This window comes from Xenopus laevis, chromosome 4L, assembly GCF_017654675.1.
Source record: "Xenopus laevis strain J_2021 chromosome 4L, Xenopus_laevis_v10.1, whole genome shotgun sequence".
Lineage (NCBI taxonomy): Eukaryota > Metazoa > Chordata > Amphibia > Anura > Pipidae > Xenopus > Xenopus laevis.
Window position 1 is genome coordinate 117,918,213 of NC_054377.1, and position 13,673 is coordinate 117,931,885.

The 13,673-nt window shown below is 39.7% G+C and overlaps 1 protein-coding gene across 1 annotated transcript in view; it reads left to right on the forward strand.

The window, feature by feature from the left end:
* The window catches only part of srebf2.L (sterol regulatory element binding transcription factor 2 L homeolog), a 31,956-nt gene extending 22,688 nt beyond the window's left edge, over positions 1-9,268 (forward strand). The window contains exons 10-19 of the mRNA XM_041590707.1: positions 122-383; positions 1,087-1,256; positions 1,619-1,781; positions 2,252-2,363; positions 2,687-2,796; positions 3,979-4,102; positions 4,378-4,543; positions 5,237-5,419; positions 5,513-5,624; positions 8,354-9,268. Of these exons, the coding sequence (XP_041446641.1) occupies positions 122-383; positions 1,087-1,256; positions 1,619-1,781; positions 2,252-2,363; positions 2,687-2,796; positions 3,979-4,102; positions 4,378-4,543; positions 5,237-5,419; positions 5,513-5,624; positions 8,354-8,574 (1,623 nt within the window). The 3' untranslated portion in view covers positions 8,575-9,268. The remainder of the gene's footprint in view (positions 1-121; positions 384-1,086; positions 1,257-1,618; positions 1,782-2,251; positions 2,364-2,686; positions 2,797-3,978; positions 4,103-4,377; positions 4,544-5,236; positions 5,420-5,512; positions 5,625-8,353) is intronic.
* Positions 9,269-13,673: the final 4,405 nt, after the last annotated feature.

The window sequence follows — 13,673 nt, forward strand, 5'->3', positions numbered from 1 at the left end:
AGTTTTTTACATTTGGATGTTTATTCAAGTTGAAAAAAAAACCTTGCAAACCCTACAAACTCAACCTTTAATAAATAACCCCCTTAGTGTTTTTATTCCATCTTTGCTTTTTTGTTTCCAGGGGGATTTTGGTGCAGCAGCCTTGAACTTGCAGACATGCTTGTGTGTTTTGGGACGCTCATTACCTGCCACACGGCTAGATCTAGCATGCAGCCTTTCCTGGAACATCATTCGGTGTAGCCTGCAAAAGATCAGCCTTGTCCGCTGGTTGCTAAAACACTCGCCTGGGTACTGCAAAAAAGCTGAGTTTCAGGATGAAGCAACAACCAGTGCAAGGGATGCTGCTCTGGTATACCACAAACTGCACCAACTGCATCTCACAGGTAAAAACTACAAATAGATGGAAAGTCTGCAAAAAGTAATAGAAAAATAATAAAACTTTGCATTGCTGAGCTTGTAGGAATGGAAAAGCTACTTTAGCACCAATGTCTGCTTTCAAGGTTACGTAAGTGTTTTTCCAGTTATGCACTTTATATTCATTATTATTAGGAGCAATAGCATGTTGAAAGGGGCATGATGTTATCTGCTGGATATCAAGGCCCCTATGAGGTCTAACATTTGTTCAGAATCCCGCTTAATTTTACACACAGGAAGAAGGCGGACATCAGAAATTGAGAGTTCCCATGAATATCATGGACATCAAATAAGTGTTCACCTAAAATCTAATTTTTATTTTGACCTTCAACTTGTGCTTCAGTCATTTAAAAGGATAATAAATAGACATTCTCACCAAGTCTCACGCTAGGTTGGACCCTCTCTGCCTTATTTTCAGGCCCCCTAGGGGGCCAACTCCACAGTTTTGGCACCACTGTTCTATTGCAATATTATTATTATTATATCTTGGTGGTGCTAGATCAGAGAACAGCTTTTTCTGTTCATTATTACACCATGTTTGGCAACTTAATTCTAGAAATAATTTCACAGAACTTGCCAGATCAAGGGGTTATTTGTAGTATTTAGTGCATATTTACTCACATTTGCCTTTTAAAAGCCTTTTAATCGTTTATTTTTTTTTTTTGTTTGCAGGGAAGCTGCCATCTAATTGGAACTGTTCAGGTCTCAACCTTGCCCTCTGTGCTGTAAACCTAGCCGAATGTGCTGGCAACAAGATCTCACCAACTTTACTTGCAGAAATCCACCTCACAACAGCCATTCAAATGAAAACCAGTTTCCCAAGTAGATTCCGCTTTCTCACTGTAAGTCTTATTTGAATACAAATTTTTACAAAAAAAACTTCAAAAGAAAAAAAAAACTTTCTTGTATTTTAACAGTTACCTGGAAAAAAAATGTAATGATGGTGCTTAAAGTCAAAAAAAGTTCATCTTAACACCAATTTGGTGATAGCATAGCCATTTGCTCTAAAATTTTGTCAAATATTTTATTTTTTTGGTGAACCTGTAACTATATATACCCATATGTATCTACCTTCTCTCTGAAGTATTGTGAATGAGAATAAAACACCTCATTAAAAGTTTTTGGACTATAAATGCCCACACCTAATTAACTATTTAGTTTAGAAATAATGCATATAGACGTATATCTTTTATAATGCACACAGGCATATTTCCTTGGGTGTGCACAAAATGCTTCTTCTGAGGAAACTCTTCCGGACCCCATGCGATGGCTTGCACATCCTTTGGGAAAATACTTTTTCATCAATTCTAACTGGGCTCTGAAGAGTGCGGCGAAAGACTCTCTTTATACCTCTACAAGAAACCCAGGTATTTTATGGCACAGTTAATGACTGCATATTAATTTTCTTCTTTGAGAAATACATTACACGACAAGTCAACTCTAATAGTTCAAATTATGTTGATCTATCTTTTACATAATAGTACGTTCTACTTCAAAGATACGCAAATACAATTCACAGAGATGAACTGCTGAAAATTCTGCAGCATCTGTAGCTCGGCAGGTTTCCTGCCCTTGGCATGACAAATGTATTTTGTTAGTTAACTTTTGTTAAACAAAGTGTCCGTGTATTGTAATGAATCCAAATAAGGTCAGTCTAGTTAAATTACTTTGTCAGGTTACTGTGACTGTAGCCAAGCATGTCTGTACTCCTCAGGCACAGTGAGCTGCATCTACATTTAGTTTGTTTTAGGATAATATAGATATCCATTTGTAATCTCAGATTTCAACACTTATAAGTGAAAACTTTTGACTGACACCTTTAATTTCTCTAATGCAGCCAATCCAGTTACACAGATTCATCGTGCTTTTTGTGAGTCTCTGCTGGAAAAAGCAATGTACACCATGGCAAAACCAGAAACCAGTAAAGCAGCCTCTGAAGAAGAAAGTTGGTAGGTATTTAGCTAAAAGTGAAGTAAGCCCTTTTAAAGGGGGGTAGCAAAGTCCTGTAAAAAATATCTAAACGACAGCTAACAGACTTAATAATACCCACCATTAGTTTGGTTAAAGACCTTTTGGTAGCATAAGGTCAATAAAGGCAATAGAAGGATCTTTCCCATCCAGCATTGTTTTTATTGGTTCCCTGTTTATTGCAAATGTGGAAATAGGGAACAGAAAGTGTTTAATCTCCAAGAAACAAATTGCCCCCAATTATAGGGAATTTTGTATTCTGTTTTAAGTATTTGTAACATAAACTGCTGTATTTGTTTTCTAGTGAGTTTTCCAGAGCTCAAGAATATTTGAAACTTCTTAGTGGGTTTGCAGATTCAGTTGGAAACGTTGCCTCTCTTCCCCTCGGTGGATCTTCCCCCATGTCTTCTGCAGGTAAATTTTATTTGATAGCTACGTTGAAACTAAAATAGTAAAGCGGTAGACCTCTGTTTGCATAATGTAAGGGCATAATTGCCTTTAAATAGTAACACAAAATGTAAGAAATAGCACAATTAACGCATATAATGTACAAAAGGCTCAATTTAGATGTGTAAAGGTAAACTCTTAACATGTGTGTTAAATAAGTGCTATTAACATTACAGTGCAATTGTGCTGCGTCAAAAATTTTTAATATAGTCTTTTTCCAGCAGCAAACAATGGCAGTAAAATGCATTATACTGATGAACTCACTTGACTTTTAATGTGAGCCCGACATAGCATACCTCCTGAAATCAGTACATTTCTGCTTTGCTTGAGCTGTCTCTGTCAACTGTGAGTTCAATGTGAGATAGAAACATATAGGGACTAATAGGGCACACACACTTTTAGAAATGGACTGCCAAAGTCAGCACAAGAATTATTCGTTAGATGGTTTTAAATTAGCCAGCAGCTGGCACAAACCGTAAAGGGCCAGTAACATCTTTTAGAGAACCCAGTCCTGGTCAATGTACTTCTATTCGTAACATTCAATATGCAGCTGCATCCTGCTTTCTAGTAAAGAAACCGGTAAAGCAGAATGGCAAGTGAAGGCTGAAAGGGCATGATGCTGCTACTCTTGGGCTCTGAAATAATGGCAAGACATTCCCAGGAATGATAATTTGTTTATTCCCATCTGGCAGTCTGACGGGTGATTATAGGTTTGGTAGATGACAAAAGTATGTTGTTTACCAGTTTGCATAATATTGCTGTAAAGTTTGATGGAGGAGGATTTTGCTTGTGCACTGCATCTTCCAAGAGCAGTAGAGGCGGCTATATCAGCATAGAATAATACCCTTGCCTTCGTGATGAGATGTGTCTGGTCACTTTTGGCCATAAAATGTATTTAAGAGTATAGTTTAGTTCACAAAACCCCATCTAGGGTTCAGTTGATAGATTCCGATGCTAGAAAAAAAGGGGGAGGGGTAGGCCAATGTTGAAGGCTTATAACAATTAACATGGAATATTTTATGTATTTTTACAGTTGTACTCTTTAACATTTTCTAGAATTAATTGCATTTTGTCTGGATCCTTTTTTTTCACTTTTTGATAAATATGCCCCATATAATGAGACAGCATTTATATACCCTTTATGTACAGATCCTATTTGTCGTTGGTGGTACTCTGTATCTTCCATGGCTATTGGTTGGTTACAAGGGGACGACTCTGTGGTGAAGTCCCACTTTGCAGAAGTAGAAAGAATTCCTAAGCTCCTTGACTCTGAGTAAGTACCATCCCCATAACCTGCTTGGCATACCGCATCTGTAGCCATTCAAACATTAGGTTGTTCTCCATTCAAGAATTATGGACACATATATTTTTTTGGGCACCGAACTGCCTTTTAAATATTAAAAAGTTTGTTTAGAAGGGGTTGTACTAGAGGACTTCCCTAAGCAGTAAAGAACAGGCCACACTGTTAGTTGTATACTTTTACTATAAAAAAAATAAGACTAGAGCATTTTACTATCAAATCCTAATAAACAGTGTTCATTTTTACAGTAACCCTCTGGTGAAAGCAGTGATCCATATGTGCAGAGCCATGCAAGCAGCTGTACTTGGCAAATGTGATGGCCAGCAGAACTCATTCTATCACTGTGAGAAAGCCAGCGCATTCTTGTGGAACAGTCTTAATATAAGCAGCACCGGCAACACAAATCTCAACAAGGTGATTACCCAGACTTTTCTGTATTTATTTTTCCTTGTTATATTTAACATTTATCCCCAAATCTGATAAGTTAATGTATTATGCTTGAATGTTTGTTTTCTATTGACATTTAAAAATGTTTAGGTATAACCATTCGTATTCAGATCTATGAAATATATGTTTGCCTTTCTTCAAGAATTACAAGATATTTTTCAGTTGTTTTCAAGTGCAGCCATGAATGCAAACACACGACAGGTGTAGAATTCATTGATATAATGTTGGTATCACCCTGGTGCATTGTTGTTGCATTGCATGTCACCTTGAACTTTGTGCAATGTTTCTTCAGTGCAGTATGGTGGTTCCAGCTGTCTTCATATCTGGCTGTTTCGAGATACAGATAACTACTTGGGTCTCCCTACAGTACAGTATTTATTGCTCAAATAAAGTAATTCTTACATAATAGAACAAGAAACGTTCTTGGAATGTTCAAGGTTTTGCCTCTCAAGGATTTTAACAGTAATAGCATGGTTAACAGATGACTGACATTCCATGAACACAGATAGGAAAGAATTTATACAGAAAACCAACCCATGAAAAATGTTTAATCAAAGTGTATTAACGACTTGATTAATGTAAAATGTAAATTATTTTTTTTCCAGCAAAAATTGGAATTCTAAATGCCACTTTAACTCTCTCAATCTTGCAAACTTTTAGGTGGTGCAGCTTTTAATTTGCAACCTTCTGCTTTCATTGCGCACTTCCTTATGGCAGAAACAGTCCTCCAGTCCAGCAGCCGGAGATTCTATTCATGCCCCCACTCCTGCCCTAACAGGATTCCAGCGTGATCTCAGCAGCCTACGTCGTTTGTCTCTGACCTTTAAACCTGCCCACTGCAAGGTTTGTGTGTGTCATGCAGAAATGGGTAGGTAGGGTAAATATCTGATTTGTAATGTAATATCGGCTGATCATATGGTTTCTCTTCCATTTTAGCTCTTCCTCCATGAAGCCACAGTACGATTGATGGCCGGTGCAAGTCCAACTCGTACACATCAACTTCTGCAACACAGCCTACAAAAATGCACCGCACTTGCAAATAATCAAGGTTTGTCATGAAATCAGCTCGACTACTAAAATGCATAGAGTGCCTATAGTGCAAATAGTTTCCATCTGAAGTGTTTTAAAACCTCTCATCTTCGTTAACACCATCAGTTCATTAAGGTGGGGCTGCTACATACTTGTGTTTGGCATAGGAAGGAGGTATTCAAGAGCTGTGGTTTATTCACCTTGCTTCCACAACTGTGATGCAGTCATACTGCATCATTTTTTAATTTACGAGCAACACTACTGTTTGATTAAAAGTAATCCCAGTCCTAATATGGAAGAATGTGAAAGATTAGGTGTAGACAACTCGCTTATGAGGCCATCAGTTTCTGATGGGGCATTTTTGCTACCAGATTAAAAAAATACCTGTGCCAATTCTCATTGCCTTGAAATAGACTGCTAATAAAGAGAGTATTGGCCCTAAAAGACTGTAATGCAAGCTTAACTGCATGTTTTAGCAGTGTTAGGATTCCTTTAAACTCCATGGGAGGCAATATAGGCATCTCTGGGTATTTCACCTCCAGCAGAAATGCAGCATTGCAGAAACTGCCCCTTCTGAACGAAAGAGTAACAAAGAAGTAGGGAAGAGTTTTGAAAATTATGTTTTGGTTCCATACCAGGCTAAAGCAACCACATGCCATTATCAGTGAAGATCTGTACCTCCAAAAAGCCACACTAGCTCCCCATATTCTCTTCTGCTGATTCTCAAAACATGCTCTGGGCTGCTGTGTTACCTAAGCTTACAGACCAACTCACAATATTTAGGGGCAGATTTATCAAAATCTGAGTTAGTGGGGGGGGGGGGGAACCAAAGCTGAGGATAAAAAACACTGACAAAACTTGTGCTACTTTTTTCTCGAATGCTATCTTTTTAAGAAAAAAACGCAACAAAATATTGGGGTGCACATCGCATGTCCGCAAGAATCTCATTGTTCCATTAATTTTCTATGAGGCTGAAAATCTGTTATGTTTTAATAAACTGGGAAAATAAATAAATAACGTTGTTGAAGAACATTCCCATTGACTTCTATACAACCTCGCCAGCTTTTACTTGCTGAGTTTTTTCTGGTGACTTTTTGTGTTTTTTTTTAAATTCCGACTATTTAAAGTTTTGGAAAATACTTGTGCATTTTTCTGTGTCCGCGTTTTTTCCGCGTCTGCATTTTTTCTCTCCATTTTTGATAAATCAAAGTGTGAATAGAATATAAAAGTCATGATAAAAGGTTTATTAGTAATTAATTCAGATTCACATTTCATGGCAGCAATCAGAATAATCAACCCTGTAGCATCAGCTTCAATGACATCCAAGCCTCATGTTCTGCTTGATAATTTCCGACAACCCCTAGGCTTAGTTCTCACCCCAGCCCAGAGCATACTGAGCATGTGCGTGTAACACAAAACATGGTGCACAACTTTGAAGGTCCGGATCATTACTATTATAAAGATGGTAAACCTTTAAGCTGGTGCAGTAGGCTCATTATATAAAATACAGCATTTCTACCCATATTCGTTTTTAGGGTTTGGCCTCCTAAATTCTCTAAGTTGAGATGGGTTGCACAGTTAGAGTTAGTGTTTTGTTCATAACCCTGTCGGTACCTAATTCTCATATTAAACTTTATGACTGGGAAAGTGTCAGAATGCTATAATTGCTTAAAGAAGAAAGTCGTTTACCACTTGGCGGTGCCAAATGTTACGCACACCCCCAAGTGAATGTATTTACTTACCTGAATCCCCGGGCCAGTGCTCCTATCAGCAGAAAACTGCACCAGCCGGGGTTATTCCAGCGAGCACCACGGAGCGATCCTCTTCAGGCTCCTTCTTTATTCTCATGGCTGCGCATGCACATTACAGTGAAAATCGAACTTTAACTAAAAAGTTGGCTTTTTCATTCTACTGCGCATGCGTCTGCCCGGGAAATTTGAACAAAAAAGAAGCCGGAAGAGGATGCTCCCTGGTGCTAACTGGTATAACCCCGGACCGGTGCAGAAAACTGGGTTTCAAGTAAGTCAATACAATCACTTGGAGGTGCCTAACATTTGGTAAACGACTTTTCCTTCTCCTTTAAGAAAGTTAATATTGGTCTCTGAGTTACTCAATAAACTTTTACAATGTTTGCTTAAGGAGCACTTTTTTGGAAGTAAGGAACAAGCATTCCTAGTGGATACAGTAGCTGTATGCATAGATTTGCTAATACATCTGATCTACATCTCATGGCACCCAGAGAGGAAACTATAGGGATAGAATGTTACTTGTTATTGGTCAAAGGAAAAACATGACTACTTTCCTGTATCTCTTTTAAATAACAAGTAGAAATATGTGAAATATTCTTGCAGTTATTGGACTTCATAATACTGATCTTGAGTATTTATTTTTTATAAATAAAATTGATGAAGTATTGCACAGTGATCCCCAACCAGTAGCTCGTGAGCAACATATTGCTCTCCAACCCCTTGGATGTTGCTCTCAGGGTCCTCAAAGCAGGTGCTTATTTTTGAATCCCAGGCTTGGAGACAAGGTTTAATTGCATAAAAACTAAGTATACTGCCAAATGAGCCTTCTGTAGGCTGCCAGTCCACATAGGGCATCAGAGCCCTTATTTGCAACCGAAGGGACTTTTTCATGTTTGTGTTGCTCCCCAACTCTTTTTATATTTGAATGTGGCTCACAGGTAAAAAAAAGGTTGGGGACCCCTGGTATAGCAAGTGATCGTTCCTGTGTTTCTGTCAACAGGTGATCTGGACTCGTTACCTGGGCAGCGGGAGAGAGCTACAGCAATTCTCCTGGCCTGCCGACACCTACCACTTTCATTTCTGTCAACCCCTGGGCAGAGAGCCGTCATGCTTGCTGAAGCTGCCCGAACTCTCGAGAAAGTGGGTGACCGTCGTTCTTACCACGATTGCCAGCAAATGATGGTGAAGTTGAGCGGTGGCACTGCTATGGCAGCCTCCTGAAACGGACACTCGCCCAGATCTGTTGGGAAGAAACAACATTCTCTTTTTCCATGCAGGAACAAACCAATGCTGTCTGGGTTGAACAAATCCAAAATATTAAGAGGTCTAAAGCCCAGAGACTTCATGGCTCAGTGGGTTTTTCATTGTACAGTCTCAATAAGGGATCTCCTCCGGGATAGTAGAGACAAATTGAAGCGGACCATGCTTTGCTTTGTAATATATATTTTCCGAGCATCACACCTTTAAAACTATTTAAGTCTCTCTTTTTTTATAGTTCACCTCATTCTCAGGGTACATGTAATATAGTCCTTCATTTACAGTCCTTCAAAGTAATATTTTTTTCCATTTGCTACTGCTACATTTAAGGCATTTTCAACTCTCACGCTGATATCTCTTACATCAAAGCTCTACTCAAACATTACATGTAGTTGTAGCATACAAATCCCTCAGTGAACATGTACCCAAGCTAGCAGAACGAACTAAACAAGAAGACATAAAACTGCTGACTTTCTCTGCTAAAGAGCCTTACGTTGAAAATATCCAGATCTCCTATTTAACACCAACTTGTTTCACTTCCAGACCTTACATGATGCGCAGATCTTGCCTTCTCCCTCTACTTTGTTTACTAGTCTGGTGCAGTTGGCTTACAGGCTCAAGTATTAAATGCTGAGCAGGTTACTATTATCTGTTCGAATATCATAAGGGAAAACAAAATATTTATTCCTTGAGAAAATAACACTGGCCTGTACAATATAACCCGGTAATGTAAAATGATGAAGTTGCCAGTTACACCATGAAATTTAGTTTTTTACAGCAGTCAAGCGGTTAAAGAAACTGCTATGAAAGCTGCTTGTAAATGTTGCCACTATTCTGTTCTGTCCTGGCTTTCTTGAGCCCTTTAGAGTAAGGCCACACGAGGAGATTCGGGGAGATTTTGTCGCCTGGCGACTAATCGCCTCGTCTTTTGAGCGACTATCTCCCCGAACTGCCTCAGCGGTTTTCCCCATAGGCTACAATGCAAAGTCACCTGCGCTAATGCACACGCGGCGGTTTGTTTTCTAACAGTCGCCCGAAGTTGCCAAGGCACTCGTCTATAATGCTAGTGGGGATAGTTGGATTTTTGCCTTGTTCTGATATATACATGAGCTCTTAGCGCTTTAGTATTATATTTTACCCATGTAAAATATGTCCTTTATGGGTAAAAACAATAGATCAGTATGGAGAAGCAGCCTGCAGTTTTACTTGAGTAAAATCCCATTGAGTAATATTCCTTTAAAGGAGAATTCAACCCGTAATATAAAAAAAACCATTCCCAACTACCCTGGGTAGACTTCCCTCCTACCACCAGCCTACCTTTCCCCCCTCCCCTGGGCAAATGCCCCTAATTTTTTACTTACCCCACCGTGCAGATTCTGGCCTCGGAGTTCACGGCAGCCATCTTCTTTCTTCGGTCGTTTTCGGAAGTTTGCGCCAAAAGTCATGAAAATTTTTGGAAATTCTTGTGACTTTCGCCGCATGCACAGTTGTTTGGGACTGGAAATTTACTCGAACTACGCATGCCCCAAAAATGGCATCCATACACGAAGATTAGATGGCTGCCGTGAACTCCGAGGCCAGAATCTGCACGGAGGGGTAAGTAAAAAATGAGGGGTATTTGCCCAGGGTGGGCAGGTAGGCTGGGGAGGAGGAGGGAGAGGGGTCTACCCAGGGTAGGGGGGAGGGTTTTTTTTTTTTATTATGGGTTGAATTCTCCTTTAAGTCAGAATGGTAATGGTACATAATTGTTACTGATTTTAAATAAAGGAGACTCTGCTGTTTTTTAAGGTAGTTAATTCAAACCAGAATAGCTTGTGTGTAGTGTGCCAAGCTGCTTTTCTGCAATTGGTTTTGCTCAATCTGCTGTTCCCCCATATATTCCTGGGGCGCTGTCTAGCTCATTACCTTCGGCAACAAGTTTGGAGAGGACCCAGGTTCACTTGCATCCTCACGTGTATGTAAATAACTCTTTCATGTATTTATTTTTTTAAATAAATGTACGATACTATGCCTCGGCAAGGAGGATAGTACTGCTGTTTGACCCTGTGCATCAGAATTGTATATTCCTTATGAACACAAATTGGAGAAGTGCGGCATATTACGTTTTTATTTACAAAGCACTTTTTTTCTAGAATAAACTGACATTTTGTAAGGTGAGGACCGCTGAATGTGTTTAACCAATGGCTTGACTGCTTTTTTTTTCTACGTGATATTTTGTACTGAATGACAAAACAGACTATGACTGAACAAATAAGCTTTGAGGGTGGTAGGATTTGAAGAATTGCTGTTTGGAGAAAAGTCAAGGGTACCCTGCAGCAGTTGTTTTGAAAATTGTGAATAAGGTCAAGATGCTTAAAGGGCTAGTTCACGTTTAAACTAACTTTTGCTATGATGAAGACATTGATATTCTATAACAGTGATCGCCAACCAGTGGCTCATGAGCAACACGTTCCCCTTGGATGTTGCCTCTAAGCAGGTGCTTATTTTTGAATTCCTGGCTTGGAGGCAAGATTTGTTGTATAAAAACCAGGTGTACTGCCAAACATCCTCCATGTAGACTGTCAGTCCATATAGTGCTACTCAATGGCCAATCACTTATTTTGCACCACCCAGGAATATTTTTCATGCTTGTGTTGCTCCCCATTTATTTTTACATTTGAATGTGGCTTATGGCTAAAAAAAAGTTGGGGACCCCTGTTTTCCAACATACTAAAAGTTCACTTGAAGGTAAACCACCCCATTAAATATTGGCCAAAAATCTCTGAGTTGGTCTCATCATAGCACAAAACATCTTCTCAAATTGGGAGTGAAATATAGAAGGTCATTCTGCTACCAACCAACCACAGAGGGTTAAATTGATTATTTACTAGGAATGCACAGAATCCACTATTTTGGATTCAGCCGAACCCCCGAATCCTTTGCAAAAGATTCGGTTGAATACTGAACTGAATCCTGATCCTCATTTGCATATGCAAATTATGGGTGGGAAGGGAAAACATGTTCTACTTCCTTGTTTTGTGACAGTCATGCGATTTCCCTCACCGTGCCTAATTTGCATATGTAAATTAGGATTTGGTTAGGCCAGGCAGAAGGATTTGGCTGAATCCTGCTGAAAAAGGCTGAATCCTGAACCAAATCTTGGATTGAGTGCATGCCTACTATTTACCAGTGGAGGCCCCGGACACTTTAGCCACCTTCTTTCCCCCAATTGTCAATGATAACAGATCTCATACATGTTATCATATGGACAATGTTCCAATACTACTTGCAACTTAATCCATATACCGAGGTATCTATGCTCTACTGAATGTTTTCTTTTTTTCTTTTTTTTTTAAACAATTTGGCGTGTCACAGTAACATCATGCAATACCACACACTGGTACCAATGCAAACGATCAGCTTTTGCCACACTCGTTTTATCCTTCCACACTGCACAACTACACTGTAGAGGTACTATAAAGTTATGCTATTGGTGGTAATTGGAGTTACTTGTACTATATTATAAGCAGTAATAGTTAGAAACCAATCAGGATGCAACTTTCATAAGTAGTGATGGGCGAATTTATTCGCCAGGCGCGAATTCACGGCGAATTAGGGCGATTCGCCGGCAGCGAATACATTCGCGAAACGCCCGTGAAAATTCACGGCAAAAATTCGCCGGCATCAAAACAATTTTTCAGAAAAAACGGGCGCCGGCGCCGTTTCACGAATTTTGCGCGAAATTCGCGAATTTTTCGGCGAAGCGAAACGGCGCAAATTCGCCCATCACTATTCATAAGTGATAAAGCAGTCTAAGCTTGCTGCTGGTTGTTAGTTTTAGGGCCGGTTCTAGGGTTGGGCAGAAGAGGGGGCACTGGGAACATACATCTTGCCTGCATACCCCTAGGCCAGGCTCCTCAAATACGGTCTGCTCCTCACCGCCTCCCAATGTTCTCTCATCTCACTGTTGTCACTGTGTGTGGGTGCTTGTGCTGGGAGGGTGGAGTGAGGTTGCTAGCCAGAAATATCCACTGGTTTGCAGATCCTTCCTCCATATTCCCACCTTATAGTAGTTGATATTGGGCTGATCCGATCGTTTGGCCGTGCACAAAGTATGACATGGCCACTGGCTACGGGAGCTCCCTCCTGGTGCAAGTGTCCTAGCGCTGGCGGGGGGCAATTTAAAAAGAAAACACTTCCCCCCGACCAGATTGCGGCCTCTATTAGCCCACACTTTTGGTTGGGGATAATATTTTTGCCCAACAGGTGCCCTTTAAAGAGAGGGGTTCACCTTTGAGGTAAGTTTTAGTATGCTATAGAAGCCCAATTCCTGGCAACTTTGGAATTGGTCTTTATTATTTATATTTTAAAGTTAGTGGCCTTGCTCTTGCCTCTTTCCAGCTTTCAAATGGGGGTCACTGACCCCATCTCAAAAAGAAATGCTCTGTAAGGCAACACATTTATTGTTATTGCTACTTTTTTTTTTACTCATCTTTCTACTCCGGCCTCTCCTATTCATATCCCAGTCTCTTATCCAAATCAATGCATGGTTGCTAGGGTAGTTTGGACCCTAGCAGCCAGATTGCTGCAATTGCAAACTGGAGAGCTGCAGAATAAGGTAAATAACTCAAAAACACAAATACTGAAAAAATGAAAACCAATTGCAAATTGTCTCAGAACATCACTCTCTATATCATACTAAAAGTTCATTTGAAGGTGAACAAACCCTTTTAAAATACACTCACAGCTCAACTCTAGATATGTCAGTCTCTCTAGATCTATATACATTCATCCGTTTATTAATGAGCCATAAAGTGGTGTCTGAAAATAAAAAGCTTTAATAATAATAAAAAAAAGATCAAACAAAACGTAATGCTGAACACTTTTATATATTGTGTTGCATGTGACTGAGCTGCAGTTGAACGCCCTGTATGAGCAGGAACATGCCAGTCTGTGTTGCTCCAGTGCCCCTTATCTTCCTCCTCTTTCTTGGCACCACTTCAGCCTCACTGACTTGTGATGTTGAGTCTAACAAAACAAAGTGAATGTAAGATATAACTAGGCATATAAAGACATTCTGGTAT